Raw genomic sequence first — 27,080 nt, 5'->3', positions numbered from 1 at the left:
GCCCAATCCCACAACTGACTGTATGACACTTCCACTACATGTTATCTTCAAAAACACACTGAAGATCTGAATCAGCCCAGAATGTATTTGATGAATTTTAAAATGCGTTAAATATAGATTTGCTTCCTGGCAGAGCTAGGAAGTGCTTGCAAGATTTTATTCTGCTGTTTATAGTAAAATTTACATTTAAAGCACTCTCTCACCTCAATTCTAAACTAACTGGATGGCTTGATATGCCTGTCACAAACACGCTTTACAAAATTGCAGAGTGGGGTACAGACTGGAGAAAGGCCTGAGGGAACGAGGACGTCATATTTGAGAATCGAAGAGCTAAATTCTGAAGTAAGAATCATCTACTGTTCATTCAAGTAATGAAAAAGTAAAGTAAAAGAAAAACAAAACAAACAAACAAAAAAACAAGTTATTTCAATGAAATTGTTTTCCATAGAACATATAATCAATGAGAAACATAGGTGACATAGAATGTACACTTGTAATAGGAGCAGAATTTTGTGTTGAAAATCATTACAATATTTGTGAATACAAATTCACAGCATTTTCCAAAGAGAGACAGGAGTGTCCCCTGTGTATGTGTGCCTGTACCAGGCCATGATTTTCTGCAGCTCCTTTCTCTTCTTCTTCAGAAATAGAACTGAATTCTATAGTTTTTCTTTTATGAATGTAAACCCACCAAAGTCATTAGGCCAACTATCCCTATTGTACTCAGTACAGTTGGACTACTCTCCTGCCTTAAGGATTAGGAACTAATGAGAATGCTACAGCAGGGTGTTCCAGAGTGGCTTCCGCTCCATTCATTCTGCTTTTAAGTGTTGCCATCACACGTTGGGGTGACATCTGCTGTGTGGCATTGTTCTAAACACGTCAATATTTAACCTGAAGCTCTCACTCTTACAGTTCTGCAATGACCTATAGGGGCTTTAAATCCCTACCCAGGCTAGCTTCACTCAAACACATAAACGTTTTAATTACCAGTGTTAATTTAAAGATTAATTGGCCTTATTCAGCTTAATGTAAAGACATCAAATATTCAACTGCCTTTTAATTCAGACTGCTCCATTTTTTGAAAACCCTTTGGCATTGAGTTCTGTAGCACAACTGAAACTGTCTGGTAATTACTTGGTGTCTTTGCTGGCAAGCACTGCTCGTGGTAGTGCAAGAACACGGAGTGCCCTAGTTGTGCCCCAGTTGTGCCAGACTCCATGAAGAACTCCAAAAATGTGAATTCTTCCCGGTACATAAGCTAAACTCCACCACAGCTGCTCTCTCACTCCCCATCCTCAAAGAGAAAAGGGGGAGAAAATATGATGAAAAGGGCTCAAGGGTTGAGATAAACACAGGGAGATCACTCAACAACTATTGTCACAGGCAAAACTGACTCAGCATTGATAGATTAATAAAATTTATTACCTCTTAATAACAAGCTAGAGAAGTGAGAAACAAACAAACAAAGAAAAACAAACTAAAAACACCTTCCCCCATCCATCCTCTTCCACCTTCTACACCCAAGCAGCACAGGGGAATGGGGGCTGTTGTCAGTCCCTAACACTTCATCTCCACTGCTCTCTCATGGTCCCTCTCTGCCCCTGCTCCCCGTGGGGTCCCTCCCACGGATGCCGTCCTTCCCGAACTGATCCTGCGGGGGCTGCCCACAGGCAGCAGCTCTTCAAGCACTCCTCCCACATGGCTCCGTACCACAGGGTCCATCCCCCAGGAGCAAACTGCTCCAGCACGGGTCCCCCACGGGCAGCAGTTTCCCCCAGACCCCCTGCTCCTGTGTGGGCTCCTCTCCACGGGCTGCAGCTCCAGCCTGGGGCCTGCTCCTGCGGGGGCTCTCCATGGGCCCCAGCCTCCTCCAGGCCACATCTACCTGCTCAGGACCAGCCAGGATGAAGATTTTCCTTAATGGGCATCCCTTAATTAAGGGTCTCTGTTGTGATGGGGCTCCATGGTGAGCACATGTCCTGTACTCATGCACATAATCTGCATACGGCTTCCCACCTATCTCAAGAAATTAATGTAACTTGTAAGTAGGCAGATAGTAAAAATAGACTTCTCTGTCATAACATCCCTAAGATTTATCTTCTCCATAAACTGCACACGAGTTTTTTGTCCCTATGTATGTTTGAAAGGGAGACAGCATGTCTGACATTATTACCTTAAGAACACCCAGTTAATTCCACCAAATATCAGTACTGTAAACACTGAAATAAGAGAATCTGAAAAATCCAAGCCCATTCTTTCTTTGTCATACTCTTCCATCAGGATTAAAGATTATTGAGCTAGAAAGTGATCGGTCATTCAACAAAGTATTTAGAAGGCAGAAGAAAGCATTGTTCATTCTTCTTCAACTGTACAGCCTTTGTGGGTCTAAAAGTAGAAGCTGTTTATTTATGACAGTAAAATGAATAATGACTCTGTGCACAGGTGACAGATCTGGAAGGTTTCAGGGAGCTTTTTTTGGCACTCTGATACTCTAAAAGCTGGTAATTTCTATATCGGGGAAAAAAAAAAAAAAAAGGAGACATTGCTGATGGTACCCATTCTCTTGTTTGTACACTAGGATAAGGAGTAATGGTTTAAAACTATAAAAAGGCATATTTAGATTAATAATTGGAAGAAATTCTTTACTGTGAGAGCAGTGAGGCACTGGGACAGGCTGACAGGCTGCCCAGAAAAGCTGTGAATGCCCCATTCCCGGAAGCAATCAAAGCCAGGCTGGATGGGGCTTTGGGCAACCTGGTCTGGTGGGAGGTGTCCCTGCCCATGGCAGGGGTGTTGAAACAGGATGATCTTTAAGGTCCCTTTCAATCCAATCCATATAATTCTGTGATTCTATGATTCTATTAGTTTCTTCATGCAATACACAGAGTCAGGTTCTCAGCACTGAAGATGCGCAGTATTATAACATAATGCACACTTCACAATGCCTGTCTGCTTAATTCAGCCTGCACTCATCAGAGCAGCAGTTTTCCCTATATGCTACATTAGCAATTCTGTTCACACCTTGTTCTAATGGGATTTTTGTCTTTAACTTTTTGAAACTGCTTAAGTATGTGAAAAAAATATATAAGGTGGAAAATGAGGGAGGAGAGATACACACACATCTGCTCTCCTTTTAGAGTCCCTGAATGACTACAAAGAGTTAAACAAAAGAAGGTAGGTAACAAATAAGGAGGGGTGAGGGACAAAATGAAATGGTGGGAAGGATCATGATTAATTCAGAGGGCAACATCAGTTCTTACAGACCTGCAAACAGTGGGGTATCACAGCCTGGCTCCAGCAAGACTCCTTGAGCCTGCAGTAAACACTAAGCCCAGAGAGGCAGCAGGCACTGGGAAGAAAAAAACAGGAGGAAAACAGCTGCCTGCACAGCAAGGGAGCACATTGAGGGAGGACAATGTGTTTCTCCCATCACAGGTGGGGTTGAGTGACCTGGGAGTAAGGTGCAGACAATGTCCAGATATTTATTTGCTCTAGTCAGCCTTTCTTGGGCACAAGTTAATGCAGAGTCAGGCAAGCGCCTCACAGGTGAGATACACTACAGACACCTCTTATTCCTGTCATTAGGTGCTGAGCTTCAGCTGAGACAGTGTCTGAAAGAGAGAGTGCCTCTTGCAAGACACCATTTATACTAGAAGCAGACTTTGACCACACACTATTTAAATTCTGAAGGTTATCATTAACAGAAACCATAAGAAACCACCCTAAAGTACAATTCTATTTTTAAGCCTAGTTGCCTGTGAAATAACACAGCTGTGATTACAAGAAGGTTACTGGTTGTATGTTAATTCTCTCGGCCACTCTGAGCATTGGGAGATTTTACAGAGTGACAGCAGTTGATAACCTGATCAACAATGAATTTGTTTCCCGGTAGAGAGAAAATCAGAATTTACAAAATGAGATATTAGCATTTAAGTTAGTAGTAGATTCAGGAACCCTGAACACTGAGGATTATTAGGGTTATTAAGGACAAGGAAGAAGGAGCTTTTATAAAAATGGTGTGAAAATGCTGCTTTGTTTTGGTTTTATTTTTATAGAAATGTCTATCTGTTGCAAGAATCAAAGATTGCTTTCCCGATTTCATAGACCCACACGATCCCGAGAAGGCACAGAGCCTTTTCAGCCAAGGACAGAGCCAAACCACAGAATCCCTGCACCAGCATAAGCTGTTAAGCATTGTACCACATCAGCCTGCTGAAGGAAGATTAAACGGGTCTTCTTATGTGAGTAAATGCTAACCCATGTATCTTAAATGAGCAGAGATTCCAGAGTCTGGACTTCAGTGACTTTGTATGGTTCCATATCGCTGCATGAGCTACAGTACAGTGACAATGACTTAGCTTTTTAGGATTCTCAGAATTAATGCCAGGGTTTATTTGTGTGTATGTGTTGTGTTTTTTTTTTTTTTTTAAACCATCTGAGAAGTCTAGACACTGCATCACTAACAGAATTATGTGAAAACATTTGCATTGCTGGAAAACTGAAGGAAATGAGACTCTTGGCTGGATTTATTTTTATCACTTCTTTTATTTTCTTGTGAAGGAAACCTACCCTCCTATTTTCAAATCTCTTTCCCTGCAAAGAAAAACTGCATCTCTCATTGACCCTTGTGAAATGGTTGTAGCTTTAATGAAACATAGAATAAAACTGCACTTTTTTTTTTTTTTTTTTTTTTTTGTCCTTGGTTCCTCCTTCTCATTTGAAAATACCCTGTTCTCCACCAGAAAATAATGTTGTCTTGCTGTGTCGTCTTATCCCATAGTCCGGCATGGAGATGCAGGAACTCAGGAAGAGAAAAGGACCATCTAGTTCATCAGCACCACTGGTGGTTCAATGAAATACAATATCCAGCAGTCACAGTTTTTACTTTAAACTTCAAATACCTTTCACTACCCAGAAGCATTCTCATCTTCCAGCTCAATCCTGTAATTATTCAATAGTTGTTATTAATCTTAGTTTTTCCCAATTAATGACCAAGAGAATAAAAGCTATGGAGTTTTTGCATACATTACAATATTTTTGCTAATAATTATCTGCCTGGCCTAAAATATAATGCTATTTTACCACACAATTACCACAGCCCTATCAAGTATAGCACTGTCATTCAACAAAATCCCATCACTGGGCCACTGCACTCATTGTTCAGGCAGAGAACAGAAATCTTTACAAGATTTAACCTTCCTTCCCTGCTGCTCAGTAATACAAATGTATTTAGGAACACCAGCTATCGCTTCCCTTTCAACCTTCCTAATGAGATGTTACCTAATTCTCCGAGCAAGTTAAATGAAGGTAGAGAGAATAATAACTTCAAGAACTATATTTACTAACTAATCTCCTTTTCTCTTCAGGAGTTCTAAGTATCCTTCACAAATCCCTACCTCTGGAAATCAGAGTAATACAAAGGTATTGAAGAAACAGTGCAGAAGAATGAAACCCCCCACAGTTAACAGGTCTTTTCTTTATTTCTGAATGCAGGTCTGCTACTAAAACAGAGTGATCAGGACTAATCAGATAAAGACTATTTAGAGTAAACAAATGTGAGAACAGTCAGATCACCGCACAAAGCTGTGCACTAGCGTACAAAAGCCTGTGTTGGTAAAATCTGTAGTTAATATAAACTGCAATCCAGGAATGTCTACAGAAACAGATAAACCAAAAACTGGCACATTCATCTTAAGCAGGTTTTAGAGTCCAAAGTCTGGTATTACAAAGGAACCTACTGAAAATCTCAAATTGCTTTCAGATATCTCACCACTGTATGAAAAGGCAGAGAATGGAAGAATACCCATTAGGATGTGAAAATTAAGTTCCCATTTTGATTGTACCTTTCACTAAAGGCAAGTGCCTTTCAGGAACACTTCTCTTTAGCAAGTTGTTCACATTATGTTTATCAGTCTGTACATGGCTATGAAACTCAACCTCAGACTGCCAATGATCCTGGTAGTCAACGTCAGTGCACCTAACCCCATGGTATTTTCACTCTTGCCTTCTTTGTGACAAAACCTCTACTATAGGCAGAGATCTAAGGAGGCTGTACAGAACCGTAGACTGACTCTCCATATGTGACAGCATGTGTGAATAGCTTCAAGATGTGAAAACTACTTTTTCTTGCATAATTCTTAGTATCTCATGGGTCTGACGGATACATTTGCAAGAGAGCGAGAATACTCCTATGATTAAAAAAGCAAAGACCAAGACTCTGGTGTTCCGAGTTCCAGTTCTTGATTCTTCAGTTCTTTCAGTTCTTATTCATTTCTCTATAAAAGGGGCATTTTTTATCTTTTTCTAATACACTCTTTGAACTTGTTCTGTCCATATACATTATGAGATCTCTGAGGCAAGTTTTTGAGCTTGGGTTAGTGCATGATTTATTAGACTGTCTTGACTGAAGCACCCTATATAAAAACAGGGTACAGTGACTATATCTTATCAAAAGAGTATAATGTATCGGTCTTGGCCAGCCGGGGTCAGTAATCACAGAGATTCTGTCACAGTTATATTTTTTTTTCAGATTTTGTATACTGAAGAATAAAGATTTGATGTAGCAGAATTGTATCAGTTTCTTCTGACATAAAAATTCCCTATGCACCCCTTTGGTTGGAAATTCTTATGAATTTCTATCTGAATGAAATGTCTTCAATTAATCCTTGATGAATGGCTGCTAGTAAGAAGCAGGAAGCCTGATCTGTACATTACACTTTCACAATAACTAAATAAATAACTGTGTCAGTGGAATTCTCAACACATGAGCATGTTAAGCTATTATTAATAACAGGTCCATTTATATGAACAAATAATTGCTTTCTAGAGGTAAACGTGTCTTCCAAAGGCTATTACATCGTCATGAATTTGAAGAGTCTAAAAAGAAGCAGGCTAGTTGTCTGCAAACATCCATACAGTATGCATGAATCTTTTATTAAAACAAAACGACAACCACTTAGGTTAAATAATAGTTGCTCATCAATCACATACACTTTCCATTTGCTCTTTCAGAAGAGACTTAAGAGTGGACCAACTGTCCATGGACCAAATGTCCAAAAATGAAACAGATGGAAGCAAGGACAAGTACAAGCTTAAAAATCAAAACAAACAAAAACAACACAGCACATAAACACACAAAAAGTCACCTGAATATTAGTAGTTCTAATTATCCTGGGAACAGGAGGAATTTCATCACCTCCTGCATGAAAAATCAGTCACGCCTGACAGAAATATATTAGCACAAACATATTAGCAAAATGTATTAGTTTGATAGCATTCGATTCGTTTGATACCATCGAACTACATTTTGGACATTCTTAAAAGCAGCTGAAACATGCTATTGCTTTGTCTCTAGAAGATCCCTAGAATCCAAGTATATATATAAAGTAAAAGAAAAAAAGAAACCATCTCAAAGCTTCATAAAAAACAGCTGTCCACAAGTACACTGTATCTAGAGATGGAGAAGACCTTAGCAATTCAGTGATCACAAAATACCTTCCAGATATAGCCTGTGTTTCCTTTTGGGGCTAACAGTGGCAGTAGGGATACCTTAAAAGCTGGCCTTCCTGTATTTATGGTGGACATGCAAGGGTTAGGCAGGGGGAAATGCAACCCCTCTGGGAAATGCTGGGCCCTTCTGCCTAAGCATGCAAGCAAAATCATCCTGCTGTCAGGTGTGTGTCGCCGAATGTCCTGCAAAACATGCACCTGGGGCTTCCAGGCTGCTAAGCATGGCATTGGGATGGTTGAGCATGGAGTCTGCAAGCCCCCAGAGCCCAGTTCTACCCAGTCTTGGGTGAAGCTCTGAAACATCTTTGTCTCCTCCTGCACACCTGGGAACCGGCAATCCCTGTGCAGCCTCTGAGCTGGTACCCTGCTTTTCTTGCAGGATAATCCCACCACATCACCTGCCCAAAGCAATGTTTCTGGTGCTTTCCAACTTGTCAGCCACATGGCTCCCAGTACTGATCTCTTCCTCAGAAAGCAAACCTGTAAGCCGACTCATGAGGAGATCTGGAAGCCCGTCCAAAGCATTGGACATGGTGGGGCTGCTCTGGAACACAAAATCCTGGGAGCACTTTGCAGCTGCTGCCTGAAAGCTGACATGGATCAAGGCAGCAACCAAGAGGGATGTTTATAGCAGTTGGCAGCTGTCAGGATCTTGCAGAGTATATTTTGTGTTGGAAACACCGTGAGCCATTGTTTCAAAAAATTAATTTTTGTTTGGAATTTCTGGTTCATGGGAGAATCTTTCTGTTTTGAGTTTTTTAAAGATGATTCAGAACGAAAGCAAATTTTGTAAGATGAATTTCCCACAAACTGGAAATCATGAATGTTGTCCAGCAAGCTCTTCTTCTGTCTGTTACTTGTTCATATGTGGTCAGGGCAGGAAAAAGAGAGAATATTAACCCTTAATGCCTGATGGCAACTTCGATACATCTAAAGTACTATGTTTTAAAGTAACGCAGTACAAAACATTGTTTCTCATTAGCATACGAATAGGTCTGTTAAAATCTTTACATGTATTACATAATCATTAGCTCTGCTGAGATGGCAGGGCTGTGGAAGGTGGCTATAACATTTTTGTGAGGGCTTCTTTTTTCTTGCCTTCCGCAAAATCCTTAAATTATGTTGGGATAAAGGTCCCCGTAAAATTAATGTCAGTGCCCTACAGATGGAGCGTGACTGTTAGAATATTGCAGAGCCTGTCCTTAAGCCGGTTAATCAGCTGTGGGAGGATCTCTGAAACATCAGACTGCATCAGCTCCAGGGCTGCATAACCAAAGCAGAAACCTTGCCTTTTATCAGGGTGCTGGCTATGAGGGCTGAACTACATGGCCATGTCATGAGCTTGTCTACAATTTAATGAGTTGCTTACAGTGTTGAACTCCCAAACTGATTTTGTGGTAAAAACGAAGAAGCTCTCCCAGTTTGTCATTGTTTCATCCAAGGGGAGGATTGGGGAGAAAAATACTGAAAAGTAAAATAAAACAGAAGAACAAAATGGAAAATGAAAGAAGGGGAAAAATGCTTGATACTTCAAACAGCAGTCATCCCTCCTTGCCTTAACCTTTCCTTTTTTTGTCATCTAAGCAACTTCTCCACTTTAAATTCCCTGAAGATGTTCCTTTAGAATATTCCTTATTTTTGATTACTGCATGTCTTTCACGCTATTTCCATGCACTATTTTCTTTACCTTGTACTGAGATACTTTATTTTGTTGGGAAAATGTGAGCAGCACAGCTGATGAACCATAAGTGAAGCAATCAAGAATACTAGCTGAATGCTTCAGCTCTGATTCCCACTTTGTACAGGGGAGAAACTTAAGACCTAGGAAACCTGAGGTTTTTTTTTTTTTTTTTTTTTTTTTTTTAAGAAAAAGTGAGCACCCATTCAACATAACACATTATTTAAAATATAGCCTTTTGGTTTTCTTAGTACCTTTTTTCCCTTGAATAACATTAGTTATGCTTGAAGGGACCAGTAAAACAGATGTGTTTCAGTGCTGGCGAAATCGCAGCATTCCAAGGTTATTCTTTGAATTCCTTCAGTTCTGGCTTTCCAAAGGAGACCGTGTCAGCTCAAATACATTCAAATTACATGCAATTATCAATCTGTACAGACCTGTGCTTAAACACCTCCTTAGAGTTCTGGATAACATAAGCACAAATACTAGGGTATGAATTTACACAGTTTTTTTCTTTGGGCTAATAAAGTCCAGGCCAAGTGAAAAGCAATCAATTTCAGTGGGAAAAAAAAAAAAAACAACTCTTGTTTTCACTCTTGGTGTACTGACCAGCACTCTCAGGTAAACAGCTAGTAGACAAGCAAGTAAGCCATTATGATCCTGTTCTTACTTCACAGAACGTGAAAAATTCAAAACAAAGCAAAACACAACAAAATCTCCCCAACTTCCTTCCTCCCCCTCAAATTCTGATAAGAGATGGAATATGAGAAAGGTAATCCATGGAGAGAATCAACATTGTGGAAGACATAAATACAAGAACAAACACCCGTATTTCCTCTTTATGAATGCCCTTTATATGACAGAGCTGTCCAAACAGCACTTAAGGAGTAACAGCAAAATGCCTGACAGGCAGGTGTGATAAGTTATGGCTCAAAACGTTTGCTTGCCAGGCATAAAGGGTGACTTTTTTTTTTTTTTTTTTTTTTTCTTCTGAAAATCCTTTAAGGTAAACTCACTCCGTGTCCGCTGGCATGCAGCCATTTTTCTATAAGCTCATATTACAATGCTGTATTTCTAATGGATTGGGTATGGTGCTTTTCCATTTTGCTAATGAGAAAAGCTAAAGGCCATTACTTGTTCTGATTAAGATCCCAAGGGAAGAAATGTGATGTGTATATTACCAGGCCATACGTAAAGGAAGTATGTGGCATTTCTAATCAATCAGATGAACAGTAGACAGAAGAAGTCTTATCCTAGGACTGCAGAGGAAGAAGATACAGGGGGGAAAGAAATCATAAAAAGTGTCTTTAAAAGGTGACTTACAGGAATCAGTTATAATGATATTAGTATGATCAATGACTCCAGCTATGATCTGGGAAGGATGTAATTACCAAAATGAAAACTTTCAAATGGGAAGCCTGATCAAGGGCAGAGGTACTGTCATATTTCTCAGAGCACTGTCAGCTCCCATCCAGGCAATGCATTACTGTGTCCCTCACGAGTGTGACAATGCTGCCTGGCTGAGCTGTGCTTCCATGGGGTGGCAGCAGACTGAGGGAGGAACGGAGGGGTTCTCAGACCTTGCACTCAGCTCAAAAGTGTGGCGAAGTCTTGGCCCAAGGGCAAATTCAAGATAAGGAAAGGCAAGGCTGGGAAAAGGGAAAACGGAAAAGAAAAAAGTCTCAGTCACAACTGGCTTTACAGATTTTTTTTTTTTTTTAACCTAGGTGAAATACAAAGTTTAGAGACATTTTTCCATTCCTTTGTAAATGGCTGCATAGTTACAGCTTGAAAATGCTACAAGATACATACTCCAAATGGCAAATGAAATGAATAGATGGGTGTTCTAAGAGAGGACAAGATCCTTCAAATGTGTCATAACACACAGTTAGAGCTGCAGACATTATTTATAACAAATTAATTTCATCGAATATCATAAATCATTGCTCAATATTAAAACTGACAAAAATTTTAACATACTACATCCTCCCAAGTGGAATGTGATGTGACAGATGAATGAAGTATAACTATCAATGATGGCAAAACTATAACAAGTGATAAGGACAACAGAGAGACGGTCTCTTGTACTCTCCCGAATTGCTATTAGGACACCTGGCTTTCCTCTATGCTTCTTCGCAGACACTTGGGAATGCTTCAAATAGATCCACCTGGCAACAGAAGAAAAGGTAGTAACACTACTTTAACAGAATAGTCACAAGCAACACCGGGACTGAGAATCTGAAAAACATCTCTCACCCTTCCTTGCATCAGGAGGCAATGCTGAGAGATTCCCTTAAACGTCATCAGTGATGAGGCACGGATGCTACACACAGTCATGGAAAAAAATAAGCATCACAGGTGAGAAAGCCCATCTACAGCTATCAAACCAAAATCCAACAACCTCGAGCATTTGTTAAAGGCATATATTTAAAACATTTGACGTGGGTCCTAACAGGGGTTATCAGTGAACTTTTCTGATCTCTCTGCACCATCCATGTGGAAAGGAACAAGGGCTGCACAACTGCCCCTTGGCCTGTACAGGCAAGTAAGCAGGATGGGTGAAAACAGCCTGCCTGCCCTCTTCTAAAAGCCGCAGAGCATTTAGAGAATTGTCATCCCCAGGAGACCCCAGTAGTATCTATTTCTAGACTAGGTTGTCCTTTCTGGTTCTTTGATACCCTTGGGAACATGGCCTGACAGAAAGCCTGAACGTCTTCATTTTGCATTGCCTCTCATGGATCTGCAAAACCTTCCCTTTCTGTTTTCCGTCTACCCAAATTGAAAAAAAAAAAAAAAAAAAGAGAGAGATATGAAGTGATGAAGTGCTGTGCAAATATTTGCAATGGAGAAAGTCCTAACTGCATGGCAGATTTTCTGTTCCAATAATATGACAAAGATGACAAAGTGGCCATTTTTCTATCAAATAAATTTATACCAGCACCTTTAAAACCATAGGACTTTGCATGATTTACTTTACATAGAAGGATCACTGCTGACATATAAGTGTTACCCTGAGCTCCCAAGCCTCACTTTAAAATATATATTAGCATTGTTAACATTTAGAAAGTGCAAAATTGGCTATTCATGAAGCTGTAGAAGGGCATTTGCAGATTCCTCTCACTTAGTGGCTGATTTCAGGGGTAATGAATTTAATCTCAGGATGGGGGTGGGTGGGTAGAGGGGATCTGGCGAGCCTGCCCAGTAGTAATATCCCCCAATGGCCTTGATGGAATTGTCACTGTGAACTGAAACAGCATCTGCTTAACCGTTATCCTAGCCTCAGGACTGGAACTTTTTGCTTGTTGTGACGGATCATGAGAAAGACTACACAGAGCATGAAGATGAAAACAGAGCAAGATTAAAGCCATAAAATACAACCACCAAGACACAGCTGTCCATACTGTGACTGAACTCAAGGAAATAAGAACATCAAAATATATTTGACATTCATGATGCATTTTGGCACGGGAATTTAGAACATTCGGTTGACAGAAAATTTTTAGTTTATGATCTTTTCCATTATTATTACAGGGGATTTGCTGATACTGTCAGTTAATGAGTCAAATCTCAAATGAGATTATTTGGTAAGAATCAAATGAATTCCAATGCTAGGCTCACTGAAGAGGTAGGAAGTAAAACCAAAGCTAACCAAAATTGGTAGAACGTATACTTTTCTTGACAAGAAAAAGGTGCCAATTAGTTCAGCTGCTATATCCAGAACAGCTTACAGCAGTCCATCGCGATGAGAGTCTGGGCTTTGCCTTGAATGTCCTGTCTGCATTAGCAGTGCCACTGAGCCATCAAAGAGATGTCTGGCCGAAATCTGTACGCTGTGTACAGATGGGGTTAAAAGAATTCCCCAGGAACTCCACAGCTACACAAGCTGAACTGGTTACAAAAGTAGTCCTTCAAACTAACAGCCAGTGTTGCAATTTCTTAGTTTGCAATGGGCCTAACTGTCTGCAAAAATCTCTGTGGGATAATTACAGGCCAGAGACACTAATCCTTCACACTTTGGTGCCAGACTTGTAACTGCAATCATATATTACCACTCCTTGGAACACGTATCCAAGAATGTATGCAAGAACATAAAAATCCTAATATTAAAAATAAGCTCAGGACAATGGCGTGATGCCTAAGCCATGTTCTTCTTTTTGGAAAACGTGAAAATGGAAGGCTGGTCATGACACTTGTATGAAAATTAATGACAAGAGAAGGTGGATTTATAAGCCTTTGAATGTATCACTCTTTTCTTTGCCTTCTGTTGTAGTTAATTACTCTAAACTTTTCCATCAATCATTTCTGATTTCCAACTCTTTTACATTCAGTTTGAAACAAAGGACAGAAATTTTGGGAAGGTCAGTGGTTTTCTGCTCACTGTAGTTCAGGCACAAGGTATACAAATAAAACAAGGAAACCTTTTTCAACCAATATACACTGACTGGAATGTACTTCTATTATTTCCCTGTGTCCTGTAACACATCAAGGAAATTTGAAGTTGTTGCCAATTGCATTATTTTCTAGTTATTAATAAACTCTGTGAATGTGCAATATGACTAATCTTCTTGAAAGCGTAAATGAAAAAAGATATTCTTTTTCTTATATCAAAGTAGAACACCTCCATTAAAATAAAATAAATCAAATTATGGCCAACCTGGCAAAGCAGCCATTTATTAGCAAAAACCTCATTTTTTTTTTTTTAGTAAAGTCTGTTATCTTTACAGGAAATCAGCCCACCTAATAGCTAGCCAGGAACAACTGCACATTACAAGAAAGGCAGCAGAATAGTTTTTACTACAAAATTGGGCCACTAAATTTTTGAGCACCAATTTGGACTCCATGGCTAGCCCAGGCAATAACATCTGTGGGAGTGGCATCATAGCCAAATACTCAATTTAGCTCATTATTACATTTTTATCACTCTAATTAGCACTGTCAAAAATGGTCATTGATGTAAAACCAAATACATTCATTTTTGAGCCCAGTGCAGGTGTTTTAGTTGGGATGGGTTGGTAGCAGAGCAGAATCATGGTAAACAATGTGAGAGCAGAGGAATAGTTAGGTGCTTTAGTGGCTGAGACAAAAAAAGTGGTTGTAAAATCAGTTGGGAATCATAACGTATCTTGCCTATTCTGCAAACCCTGTGCACAGTATTGGTTGGCAGGCAAGAAAACACAGGATGAAATTTTTGCATCAGTGAAATCAGTTCATATCTTAGAAATATTATACTCGCTTGAGGGAAATCCTCAAGAGAAACATGTTCAGCATAGGAAAACAGGGAATTGAGACGGGCCAACGTGCAATAATTTGGACATTTACAAACTAGGCTTTTAGGAAACTGGCTGTTGCAATATAAAACCTGTGAAAATTAAAAAGGCAAAATTGGGTGCACACAGGTGTGCCTATCACATTCAAAAACCATAATGAATCCCAAAGGATAGAACAGTCCTCCATGGGACTGGAAAAGGATTGTGCCTCTTTGAGATACAACTGCTCCCCTGGACCCATCCCAACATGGTGCAGCTCTCATCTGCCACACAGTAGAAATGTGCCGTGCTCAACAGTTCATTTACCTTGCTAGAAAAACAACTCAATTCAGCAAACTCCCAAATTCACTCGATGCAGCTGCTCTCAAACCCCTTGTTACAGTTTAATGAAATGTGCTGACTGAGCTGTTTCATAGTAAATATTAGTTATAGCAGAGCTCGCCTCCCAAATTGAGTCTTTTAGGAGCAAGAGGATTCTGCAGTGCCATTGCACTGACACAGAATCGCCCATAACTCACAAATAATAAAATACCATCTGAGGGCATAGAGGTTATTGCCATCAGCAGCTCCCTATGGAATTGTAAATCATTTGAACAAAGCTTACCCTTTTTTGAGAACTTCAGGCTATATATGCAGGACACCAGCGCCTTACACAATGTATGAAGACTATACCTTTAGCTCCTTCATTTAACCTTGCTTCACAAATGAATGAACCCTGTACAGGCTGCTCTTTCCGGATGAAAATAAGAAAGATACCTCGAAACACTGGCAATTTGTCTTAGAGGAAGTTTAAACCTTTGGGCTATCAGCTTGCCAACCACCTGATAAGTCATGTGGATTAACTGTAAAATGGATTGTGCACTGAAGTTCAATGGGATACACTGCAGGAAAAGCCAGTGAAATTCAATGGGACGTTATTTTAGTGAACATCTACAGATCCAGGCCTTTGCCCAACAGATAGATTATGTTATTTATGTCACTGTCATTAAAATATAAAAAGCACTGAAAATCATTCAAATGAAACCCACTTTCAACTCCACTGTATGGAATGGCATTGTGTCACCTTCAGAAACACTGCAGCACTCCTAATCTAGTGTTTCCATGAAGTCTTAGTGCTCCTGGAAGTAAAGCTTTCCTTATGAAAAAAAACAAACTGGGAATGTCATACAAAGGTTGCTGCTCAAAACAAGTGTTTTTGTTTTTTGTTTTATTAAGTGAATAGTGTGAATGGTCACTTGGAGCATATATTTACTCCTCTACTGTGTAAACTTCAGACATTGAAAATAAAATTTTATTTTGATGCACAGCTCTTGTCTGAGTCTTGGTACATATATCATACTCAATAAATATTTTCTGAAGTTTTCAAAACTTCCTGAATTCTTCACACTTAAATAAATAGTAAATAAGAATTATGTTATTCTTATTACTTTGAACTGAAATGACAATTTTTCATTGCAAAGAAAAACAGAGGTTAGAGATAAAAATGTCTGTTGGGCCACTGCTTTGTTTTTTTATCAACACCTGAAAGTCCTACCAGTACGTTTTAAGGTGTTTGTCATAGATGAGTTCTAGATGTCCCAAATGATGACCTTTGCCAAATTCATTTCACAGGCTAGCCTAGCCCTTAATATATCACAAATTTCTTCAAGGTATTGAAGTTACATTTTCTCAATTTTACCTTCAGCCCCTTATTTATATTAGTGTCATTCAAACGATCTCCTTCCCATATATGCCCTTCACATACTTACCTATGCTGTGTTGTATGCTACTGTTGCCTATCACCTTCATGCCCTTTTTTTTCTTTCTAGAGTTTACAATGTCTGTGATTGATGTTGCTATAATTCAAGTACCTCATCTCAGACAGAACTGGTATTATATGAAGGACTGCAACAGTGCTCAGCAAACGGTAGTCACTCTTCCATGTAATTTGTCATGTTGCTCTTTCCAGTTGAGGATGTAACCCCTTCAAGGATTCAGCACTTACAGTTATGCTTACAGCTCAATTGTCATGTACCTGTACTTTGCAGAGACATGACCACAGAAGTGTTTCCCAGCTCTTGGCAGAGCAGAACTGTGGAAGCACTACCTCTGGGAGACACTTCTTGCCTTTCACATTATCACACTTTAGCAGAACAAACCTCACCGCTCTAAGATCTTCAAACTTTTCTTGGACTACAGAGGCCCCATAGGATTTTCTTGCACCACTGATAATTTGGATTTATCACTTCTCTGGAAAGTTATATTCATCATTTCTGCCAGACTCACCTGAGTCTACTTTGAACACGGACAAGGAAACAAAAAGAACTTTCATCCTAATAAGGCAAAGAGTTATGTCCTTGATTACAAAACTGAAAACACATTTACAAAAGAGAAACACAACAAGAAAATACAGATGACAGACCTGACATTTAGAGTACTTTTGTTTTCCACCTTTTGTTGAGTTTGTCAGTTGCAGGTGTAGCAGGATGTCACAAACCTAGACTTATTGTTAGCTTTTTTAACCTATTATTTGTTCTTCTTTCCTACTTTCCTTTCTGTTAATAAAGAGCCTCTTTCAGCTAAATATTATCCAAATCACTAAAACCAAATCAAATTTAACTAAACAAACTTTCTCTCCCCCAGACCTCCCATAATATTTGTGGCATCAATGCAATTTCACATGAACATACATCGTTTATACACTTTCATTTTCTTTTTAACATTCAAAGCATTTAGGAAATGACCTACTAGGAGCTAGCAAAATGAGTTCACATTTTTGATTCATCCTGAGAAGACATATGAACAAGTTTTGGGAGTATGACTAAAGGTGAGTCTTCTGGTGATATGCTGCATACCACTCCCTGTAACGCCAAATACCATAGGTTTTATGCCTTTCAGTTTCTATTTACTACTGCAGAATAAAAAAATTCACTTTATACAAAGTGCATGGCTATCACTAAATAACAAACTGCTTTGGAAGAGGCAGCTTTGAGCTACATAATCATTGCCCTTTCAAAGTATCACCAGGTGGCATTTCTGGAAATCACAGAATAGAATGCAATTGCCACATGTAAGAAACCAGCCTCTAAATATTCTAGTTCAGAGACATGAAGTCAGCTGCAAATTAATTCTATGAATTGCATTTGTCTGATATGAAAATGAAGTACTATTAGTTATGGCCCTTTTGGCTGATACTTTTTGCTTTGCTGTTTCATCACTGCTCCTTTGTTTTAACTTTTTATCAACCCGATTAGGGAGCTGGGATCCTTCTCTGAAAGGGAATCTGGGCTAACGTTGCTTTGAGCAAGCAGATGACACTTCACAGAGAGGCGAAGTGTCCTCAGCAAAAGCACTTGTTCATTTGAGGAAGTTTTATTTAGAGGTAAAATTCAACAGAACACAACCTACTAACCCACTAGGCTCATAGGAAGGGCTGCTTGAAAAAATGGAATTCCCTCCATCTGTGTTTACTCCACTTCTACTTTCCTTTCTCTGCCTGTGGCATCACAGGTAGGCACACTTGCACATAATGGCAAACACTAAGCCAATACTGACAAATGGTGGGAAAATAAAGCTGTGCTCAGAAGAGAAGTGGGAACACTACAGAAAAAGCATTTAATAAACTCTACTTATTGAGAAATACCATCTAAGCACAACCATGGTCAAATGCTGACTGTGGAATCCATGCTGAGACAGCTGCTTAGGAAGACGTGAGGGTTGGTTGGCCCAGTTCTCAAAGGGGCCTGGACAAGCTTCAGAAGTCATCTCACATGAACTTAATGAGGTTCAACAAGTCCAAATTCAAGGCACTGCACCTGGGCCAGAGCAATACCAGACACGAGGACAGACTGGGAGAAGAATTCATTGAGAGCAGCCCTGTGGAGATGGACTTGGGGTTCTGGTGGACGAAAAGCTTGACACAAGCCAGTAGGGTGTGCTTGAAGGCCCAAAGGCCAACTGCTTTGGGCTGCATCAACAGAGGAATGGCCAGCAGGGTGAGGGAGGTGATTGTGAGCCTCTGCTCTGACCTTGTGAGGTCCCAGTTAGAGTGCTGCATCCAAGTCTGGAGTCCCTGGCACAAGAAACGTGGACCTGATGGATTGAATCCAGAGGAGGGTCATGAAGATGATCAGAGGGCTGGAATACCTATCCTATGAAAACAGGCTGAGGGACCTGGGGATGTTCAGCCTGGAGAAGAGAAGGCTCCAGGGAGACCTCACTGAGGCCTTCCAGTACTTAAAGGGGAGTGATAGGACATGGGGTAATGGTTTAAACTAACAGAGGTGAGATTTATATCAGATGTTAGGAGGAAATTCTTTACTCAGAGGGTGGTGAGGTTGCCCAGAGAAGTTGTGGATGCCCCATATCTGGAGGTGTCCAAGGCCAGGCTGGATGGGGCCCTGAGCAACCTGGTCTGGTGGGAGGTGTCCCTACCCGTGGCAGGGGGATTGGAATTGGATGATCTTTAAGGTCCCCCAAGCCATTCTATGATTCTATGTATCAGGCAAATTGAAACTGCCTTTAAAAATGGGGGGGGAGGGAGAGGAGGCAGGAGGTATTGTTATTTATAAACCTCAACCATACTTTTGCTGTTCTCTCATTCCCAATAATTCCCAGAATAATTCCTTCTTAAATGAATCTCCTGCCACAGATTGCTCAATTGTGTTAATCACTTGCACTTGACCTGGACCTTGGCTGAGTAAATGGTCAGGGATTCAGTTCAAGCAGTTTGAACTATGCTAACTGCATTTGCAATGGGTTCAGTCCAATATTTTCCACACAAACAGTCAATAAGTAAAATAAAAGAGCTTCAAGATTAACACCTGATAATGTGTAAGGCACAAGACTGCAAAGAAACTTCCCCCCCCCGTAACTCCCTGGGGACCCTGCGACAGACGGTTAGAATAACAGACAGTGCTTTTTGTAACAAGGCTCTGAACATCAAGGGGATGTTATGGTGTTTCAGCTCCATGTAGCTGCAGTACGTGCAAATAGAATTGCAGATTAAAAATAAAACAAAACAAAAAACCCACACAATCCTATCTAACAAAGCAGTTATTCTGCTGAGGCCTTTAGGTGACATTTTAAACCACTGGTGACCATGGAGTATCCAAAGGAAACAGAAGATAAAAAACTTATAACAAGCTTGTTGTTCCATTGAAGGGTTCTGGAGATATCATCAAGCTCCACTGGCAACAAAAAGAACTAACAAAGTGAAAGATAAGACTGATGTACTAGCATAACAAGCCTGTTATTCCATTGAGAGATTTCTGTTGATACTATAGAGAAGGAAAGCTGAGTTACCGTGGCTTGCAGTTTCAGCAGAATCCCACATTGCATCACTGCAGTTCTACCTGAACTGCATTTTTAATACAGAGGTATCCAGAAAAATTAAACATTTTTTGTTCTTGATATTTAAATAGTGCAATGAAGAGCCTATTTTGTAAGTTGCCTATTATGTTTCTAAATTAGAATCTGAAAAGTGAGTGAACTGTCTGCAAGTGTAAAGAACAATTAAGCAGCACAGTTGAGCTACCAGTTTTACTAAAAGAAACTGGCTTCTACCTATTCTCCCACTGGTGTGGGCCTCAAAGGTTTAAGATGAAACATGACTACACTGAGACAGTTCTGAAAGAGAGAGTGAAAAAGCTGGAATTACACCTCTGCCAAGGAGGACTAACAAAGGCTGCCTCAATCTGGAGGAAACTGGAACCAAAGCGGTATCTGAAATGGATGCTAACAGCAGGGATGGGAGAGAAACCCATACCGGGAAAGCGCAGAATGGAAAACTTCCTTCAGGAATGCACAGCGGAGGAGAAAGAATACAGCAAATCTTCTCAAACATTGAATCATTCTCAAAACATTGAAGAGGTGGATTATTGCTGCTGATGGCCAAATGTGTATATGCCACAGTAAAAAGGAGCTGAGCAACAGGGACTGAAAGCAGCGATCAGATGGCTCAGTTTTTATATTTCTAAAGGTTTTTGTATTATATCCACTCAAGCCATCAATCACAACTTTATTAAACCACGAAACAGATGTCAGATCAATGGCTGTATCGGAAACATTTTGAATGACAAGCTGATGATGGAACAATTCCAGCCTCCATACATTATTAAACACACACTAATACTGCTCTTTCAAAGCTACCCATACTGGCTCACTCAGCCTATCCTCCCTGTATGGTACCTTTTTTTAATATTTGAACTAATTGTAGATGAATATTACATAGGAAAAGCAAGACTTACAGTAATACATAATAATAAACTAGCAAACAAAGGAAAAAATTCAAGGTTAAAACTGGTTATCTGTCTTTGCATTATGCCCCTGGGCATTTAAATTTCATTTTAGTACAATCATAGGAGCTGAGGCTGGATTGTCAGCCTTAATCAGAATATTCAGAGTTATTGCCTTTTTGATGCAATCTTGACATAATTTAAGTTTAGCTTTTCTTTACTTATTTGCCCACAGCCAGCCCACCCGTGTAAATGCTTTCTGCTCTTTTTGAGTGAAGAGGTATGTATGAAAAATACATATAAATAAGGCAGAAATTGCCCCTCTGGCAGATTTCCTGCTTAACTCCAGATTTCAGGCAGATTCGGGGAGGTGATCAGAGCAGCATGCTCGCCTCCCAATTCATCAGTAATGCAAACTGTATTTTCACTGGCAGAAATCAATTTGATTTTCATATAGGCAAAAAGGAATTATGTTCTTGGTGGATGAAGCGCAAAGTAACTGGGAGATGCAATAGGAATAGGGGGTGGAGTTGCCATGAACTGCAGTCCATTACCTCCTCCCTTACCCCTGTACCGTACACCATCCTTTGGGCTGGAATATCTACCACAGATGTGCATTTTTGTGAGGTGGATGGTGAGATCAAGTAAAGATGGATTTGCAATTTTTCTCTTGGTCTGACATCTTGACAGCTTAGTATATCCTCCTGATTAGGAGTGCTCAGTGTAGCAGCAATGCCTGATTTTACACAGGCAATTCAATAACAGATAATTAGATGGGGTAAAAATGTTCAAATAGATAATAAAATAAAATAAATATGCATTCTTTGGGGTTTTAGAGAGGAAGAAAACTTTTTATTCCTGCTCATGGCAAATGGTTTACTAAACAAAATTATTTGTGCTTTTTGGGGCCAGTGACTGAACGCTTCCCATAGCACAAGGCTGTGAGAGGGGCTGCAGGAATACTATTCTATTTTGGCTGCTGAAATGGATGTCCCCTGATCTAAGTTAGCAGCCTTGCCAGCATTTAGCCAGAAATGCCACCCATGGCCCACTAAATAATCAAGTGCATGAGAGACAAAGGTGACCGTCCCCTGAATTCCCATGGAGTTTTAGCATGTGATTCAGGGCTGAGAGATCAAGACTTAAATCCAGTTTTTGGTGTCAAGGCTGAAATTGGCAGAGCCTGCTCTTACTCAGGTAACTCTCCCCACCAAAGGCCTAAAGAATGCTTCATTGTGAAGGGTCTCCCCCTCTGGAATGGCTCCAACCTGGACTTGAATCTTTCAGAGAGCATCAAAGGCCAGAGTAATTCCCACAAGATATGAGGCATGCAAAGGCCTTTATGCTGTTTCTCTAGCTTACTCACTAGAGAATGGATTTTCTGTTGAAGCAATATTTTAGAAACCCAGCACTCATCCTGAAATGGGCAAGTTTGGAAGTGGGTTTGAAGTCAATTCTCATTTAAGTGACCACAGAGGTCTGTTTTGGCTGAAAAAATATGATATGTTAATTAGCAGAATGGCTTTTCTAAGGAAGTAAATGTGTGAAAGCTTTTTAATAAAAACCGCTTTGCATACTGCATAGCTTTTAAATTAAATTGGGACAGAGTTACAGCTGACACTGAGCAAAATTGTTTGTGACTTTTTGGCTTGTTTGTTGAAAAGAAAATCTGGCTGGCTTCTTGAAAGATAGCTGGTGGCTCTTTATGGTGCCCTGTTGCACAGTTTTAAAGAATAAAATTAAAATAAATGCTCATAACAGAAATGTATAGTTTATGTCTTATATCTCCCATAATACTTAGTCCTGCTGAGGTACTTACAGTAGCATTTTTTTGGACTTGGCTCAATTTGTCATGGCGTTATGCTCTCATTGTTCCTCTCCCTGGATCGAAATTCAGACTTCAGAATAAATGAAGTAAAAATATCTCTAAATTAATCATATCTCTAAATAGGCTGTCCATTTGTTCCACACATTTTTTTTTTATTTTTTTATTTTTTTTTTCTGGAACTGGCCATTCTAGTAAGATTCAATTTCAAGTCAGGATAAATATATTCAACGAAATTGCTATTGGCAGCCCAAATCTTGAAGTTCTCCCTTTAATTCCTGACAGGAGGAATTCCTGAGGAGCTCCATGATTATATTGCTTGCATGAGGACTTTAACTGAATATGGTGCTGTTGGTGTTTATGCCAAAGAGAAATCCTGTATGCAACAAAACAGGGTGTCAATTGAGATTTATGAAAAGCCTGTGGATATTGTAACACCCATCAATCATTTACTCTTGAAGTTTTCCATAAAAGAGTTAGGAATTTTAAAGATAACAAACATAGGCTTATATAGTACACCTCTGCATGTATTTCAAGAAGCTGTCAGGGAATGCTGTGACCCTGAAAGATAGGACAGTGTAAAGAGCTAGGAAAATGAAGGACTTTCTTTACTTTCAGTTAGAGTGAAATAAATCCGGGACCTTCTTATCACCCACTAGATCAGTCATGCCTTTCAGAGTCCTTCTGCCTCCCCAAATAAGAAACATCTACATTTACAACGGCTTTGTTATTATGAGTATAGTAACAGTGGTTTCAAGTCTGAAGAGAACGTTAGCTAGGAATTTCCTAGCTCACATTAAGATTGTGAGAAAACAAGACCAGGAGACTTAATGTCTGCAAGAGTCATGGAAATGAAAATGACAAACAGAAGGAAAAATTCATAGGAACTGCCCAGCAGCACCACCAGAATTCATTTTCCATTTCCTTGTCTTAATTTTTAAACATACGTTTGAATGACGGTAATTACACAGAAATTCTCACTAGTCATAGTATTTCCTACAATTTAATCTGTTCAAAGGGGAAAAATGCTGATATTAACTTTAATTCCTACTTCTTTTGATTACTGAATGAAACATTTTAAATAACAGGAATAAACAACAAACCACCATATTAAAGATTTCTCAGAAATAAATACAGAAGTCTCAGATCTCAACAGCTGCCTTTTTTTTTTTTTTTAAGGGGGAAGAAGACATTAAAGTTAGAATTAAATTCAACAGATAAGAAAGACGGAAAGGAGAGGGAGAAGGAGAACATAGGAACAGGAAGAGAAGACTTAACAGAGTGGATTATGTATCTTTGTTAAGATGTAGCTTTATATGGTACCTTATTCAGCAACAAAAATACTTGGAAAACTGTTCCTATAGATGAGCATCAAGTAGAACAGAAAAAAAGTGAATGCCTGAACACTTCAGGGCTAAACAATAATAAGCATGTTATTAAGGGCATTATACAAATGCCTCTTGAACACTGACAGGCATGAGGCATCAACCACCTGGCTAGGCAGCCTGTTTCCATGCTTGACCACCCTCATGGTAAAGAAATTTTTCCTCATGTCCAGTCTGAACCTCCCCTGACACAGCTTTGAGAGGTTCTCTCATGGCCTGTTCTCAGTGACCAGGGAGCAGAGACCGGCACTTCCTCAGAAAGCTGCAGAGAGCCACGAGGTTGCCTCTTGGCCTCCTCTTCTCCAGACTGACAACTCAAATGTCCACAGGACATGCCTTCCAGCCCTTTTACCAGCTTTGTTGCCCTCCTCTGGATGCATTCAAGCACCTTGACATCCTTTTTATATTGCGGAGCCCAGAACTGTGTACAATATTGAAGATGAGGCCACAACACTAAATATAGCAGGAGAATCACCCCTCCTGACCAGCTGGCTGTGCTATGTTTCATGCACCCCAAAATGCAGTTTGCCCTCCTGGCTGCCAGGGCACCCTGCAAGCTCATGCTGAGCCTGCTGTCAACTTGAACCCCCATATCCCTTTCTGCTGAGCTGTTCTCCAGCCACTCATCTCCCAGTCTGTGCCTGCGTCAGGCATTACACTCTCCCAGGTGCAGAACCTGGCACTTTCCCTTCTTGAACGTCATGCCGTTGCTAATCACCCAGTGCTCTGATATATCTAGATCCCCCTGCAAGGCCTCTTGTCCCTCCAGGGAGACAACAGCACCTCCCAGTTTACTGTCATTGGCAAACTTGCTGAGGATGCACTCCAGTCATGCATCCAGGTCATTGATAAAAATGTTGAACAGGACTGGCCCTAGACTTGAGCCCTGGGGAACACCTTAGCGACCATCCGCCAGCCAGATGTAGCCCCATTTACTGCAATCCTTTGAGCAGCACAGTGGTGAAATAGAATAAACAATTTTTAAGCACATAATAGACCTTTCACATAATTATTACACAGAAGACACATAAGTATAATGTCTATGCCAGTGTTTTTCTAAAAATATATATGTACATGCAGAGTGCACACATTCACATAGTAAATGGCTATATTGTATATAGACCGCTGCTATTACTAAAATATTTTAGTAAAGTTTCAGAGAGTTTTAATAATTTTTATTAAGACTATTTTTGCCTTTCTCTGACTCTGGAGTAGTTAATGGAGTCTGACTTACACAGCTTAAAGAGAAAATAACTGTTGAAATATGCATGTTCAAATATAATTTACTGGAAACACAGCTGACCTTGACCCAAAATCACGTTTTGGAGCCTCAAGCAAACTACGTATTGCTGTCTGCTATGGGTTAAAAGTGAGTGCCAGATCCTATCACCAAGACAGAACTCCCATTTTCCAGCAATATAAAACTTTATTAATGTACAAGAAAGCAATTTTGCATTAAAAAAAAAAAAATAAATAAAAAATTTAGAGGAGTACTTCCATATTCACATATGAATTAATACAGATAATTCCTGCTAAGTACAGAAATTTCTGTTGACCTACTGTTTTACTACTTAATCAGTTCTGTTCCTTATAATACCTAATGGTGACTGTATGATGGTTGTAGAAATGTATCTGTAGATACATGTTTGTGTGTGGTAGCAATATGGGATATTGTTTGTGTAGGACATCGTGTTTGAGTCATGATAAAAGAAACTGGTATGTATGTTCACCTGAACAGGGCCAGACACCTTTGGACACAGAGAAAATAAATAAATAAATAGAAACACAGCAATATTAAACTACCAAGCACTGACGAACTGAAATCTCAGGAATAAGAAAAGGCCTTGAGAAACTCAGTAGTCAGTTAACAATTTGCAAAACATAGAGTAAATAGTATAATCTATGATCTTACCGTTCCTGTTGTGCCCAAGGAAAGGTGGTTCATCTGTTGGGTCAGAGGGCCCATCATGCTTGCTGGCTGCATTGACATAGTGTGGTCCATTGTTGGTGTTATCACAGCACCCTACAAACACATATAATTTACACTTCAACATTTTGCCTTAAAAGAGAAAGCAGCATTATCTTAGTGAGTGAACCTGGCTGAAAACTTGACATGAATCTTAAAAGAGACTAATATATCTGTCAGAGAAAATATGTTTTGTTCCTATTGACAACCAAGCTACACACATATATTATTTGTACTACTAATGAGGCCATTTTATGTCAGTTCCAATTAAGTGTCATTTTTTACCTCATTACTTCTGACAAACAAATACATATGTTCTTTCTATGATGAATGCTACTGTACATTGAAAAATGCCTGTCGTTTATATTTTTCCATATCCTATATAGAACAATCTTACAGACAGAACACATATGTCCCCAATTTTCTTTGACTTCCAAAACGTTCAGTCTCTGAGATCTTCAACCTATTATGGTAATTGTCTTGGATTTTTCCAGTCTCAATTAAGAACCCTTACTCATAACAGTTTATAGCTGATTGAGTAAGACTAGCTATTGACAGCAAGTGTGGTAGTGACACCCATTTAAAACACATACACAGCATTTAAAAGCATTTTTCTTCTCCTCATGAAAAACAAAGACATTAATAACAAACAGCCTATGAACTAAAGCAAGAACAAGACTTTAAACAAAAATTAAACAAAAGGCATGCCAGAGCTTTGGAGAAAGCTTCTTTGTCATTCATATTCCTCATTTTTTTGCTTTCCCACTCCCCAGGGTCCCATATTGGTAAACTCATGCCTTAGTGAAGAGCCGATTTTCTTCGGTTCTAAGGTGTAAAATGCTATTTCCTGTATCGGTCAGAAAGAGGGTGGTCTGCTACTTCTCTTGCAGATAGAGAAATAAGGAGGTATTTTCAGCTATTTCTTCATATAGAGTAGCTCTACTTTGTGCATACTTGTGTGAACACATTAGAAATTCGTACTCCGAATCACCGGATTCAAAAGCATGGAAAAGGTGGATGAATCAATTTTTCACAAGGAAGGCTGACGTTTCTTCTTTGAGATTACTGATAAAATCTACCTGTAAACAGGAATCTAAAATAAACTAGTTCCAAAAAAAACACAGCACACCTCTGAAGTATATATCTTGCATTTATGTAGACCTATGTGGCTGCCATGCCAAGCACCAGATGAACCCAAAGCTTTCAAATTTTCAGTTGCATATTAAAAATAA

The 27,080-nt window shown here is 39.6% G+C and overlaps 1 protein-coding gene across 14 annotated transcripts in view; it reads right to left on the bottom strand.

Annotated features, from left to right (window-relative positions):
* The window catches only part of RBMS3 (RNA binding motif single stranded interacting protein 3), a 708,203-nt gene that overhangs the window by 12,951 nt on the left and 668,172 nt on the right, over positions 1-27,080 (bottom strand). For 12 of the 14 annotated variants that reach the window (XM_035316418.1, XM_035316417.1, XM_035316419.1 and 9 more), the window contains one exon: positions 25,795-25,905. In XM_035316418.1, the coding sequence (XP_035172309.1) occupies positions 25,795-25,905 (111 nt within the window). Of the gene's footprint in view, positions 1-10,178; positions 11,359-11,446; positions 11,514-25,794; positions 25,906-27,080 lie in introns of those variants that run through there. The other 2 variants (XM_035316426.1, XM_035316423.1) reach the window with 2 other exon arrangements.

This window comes from Oxyura jamaicensis, chromosome 2 (genome assembly GCF_011077185.1).
Source record: "Oxyura jamaicensis isolate SHBP4307 breed ruddy duck chromosome 2, BPBGC_Ojam_1.0, whole genome shotgun sequence".
NCBI classification, from domain to species: Eukaryota; Metazoa; Chordata; class Aves; order Anseriformes; family Anatidae; genus Oxyura; species Oxyura jamaicensis.
The sequence above is the reverse complement of the archived record's forward strand: the minus strand, read 5'-3'. Positions and strand labels throughout refer to the sequence as shown.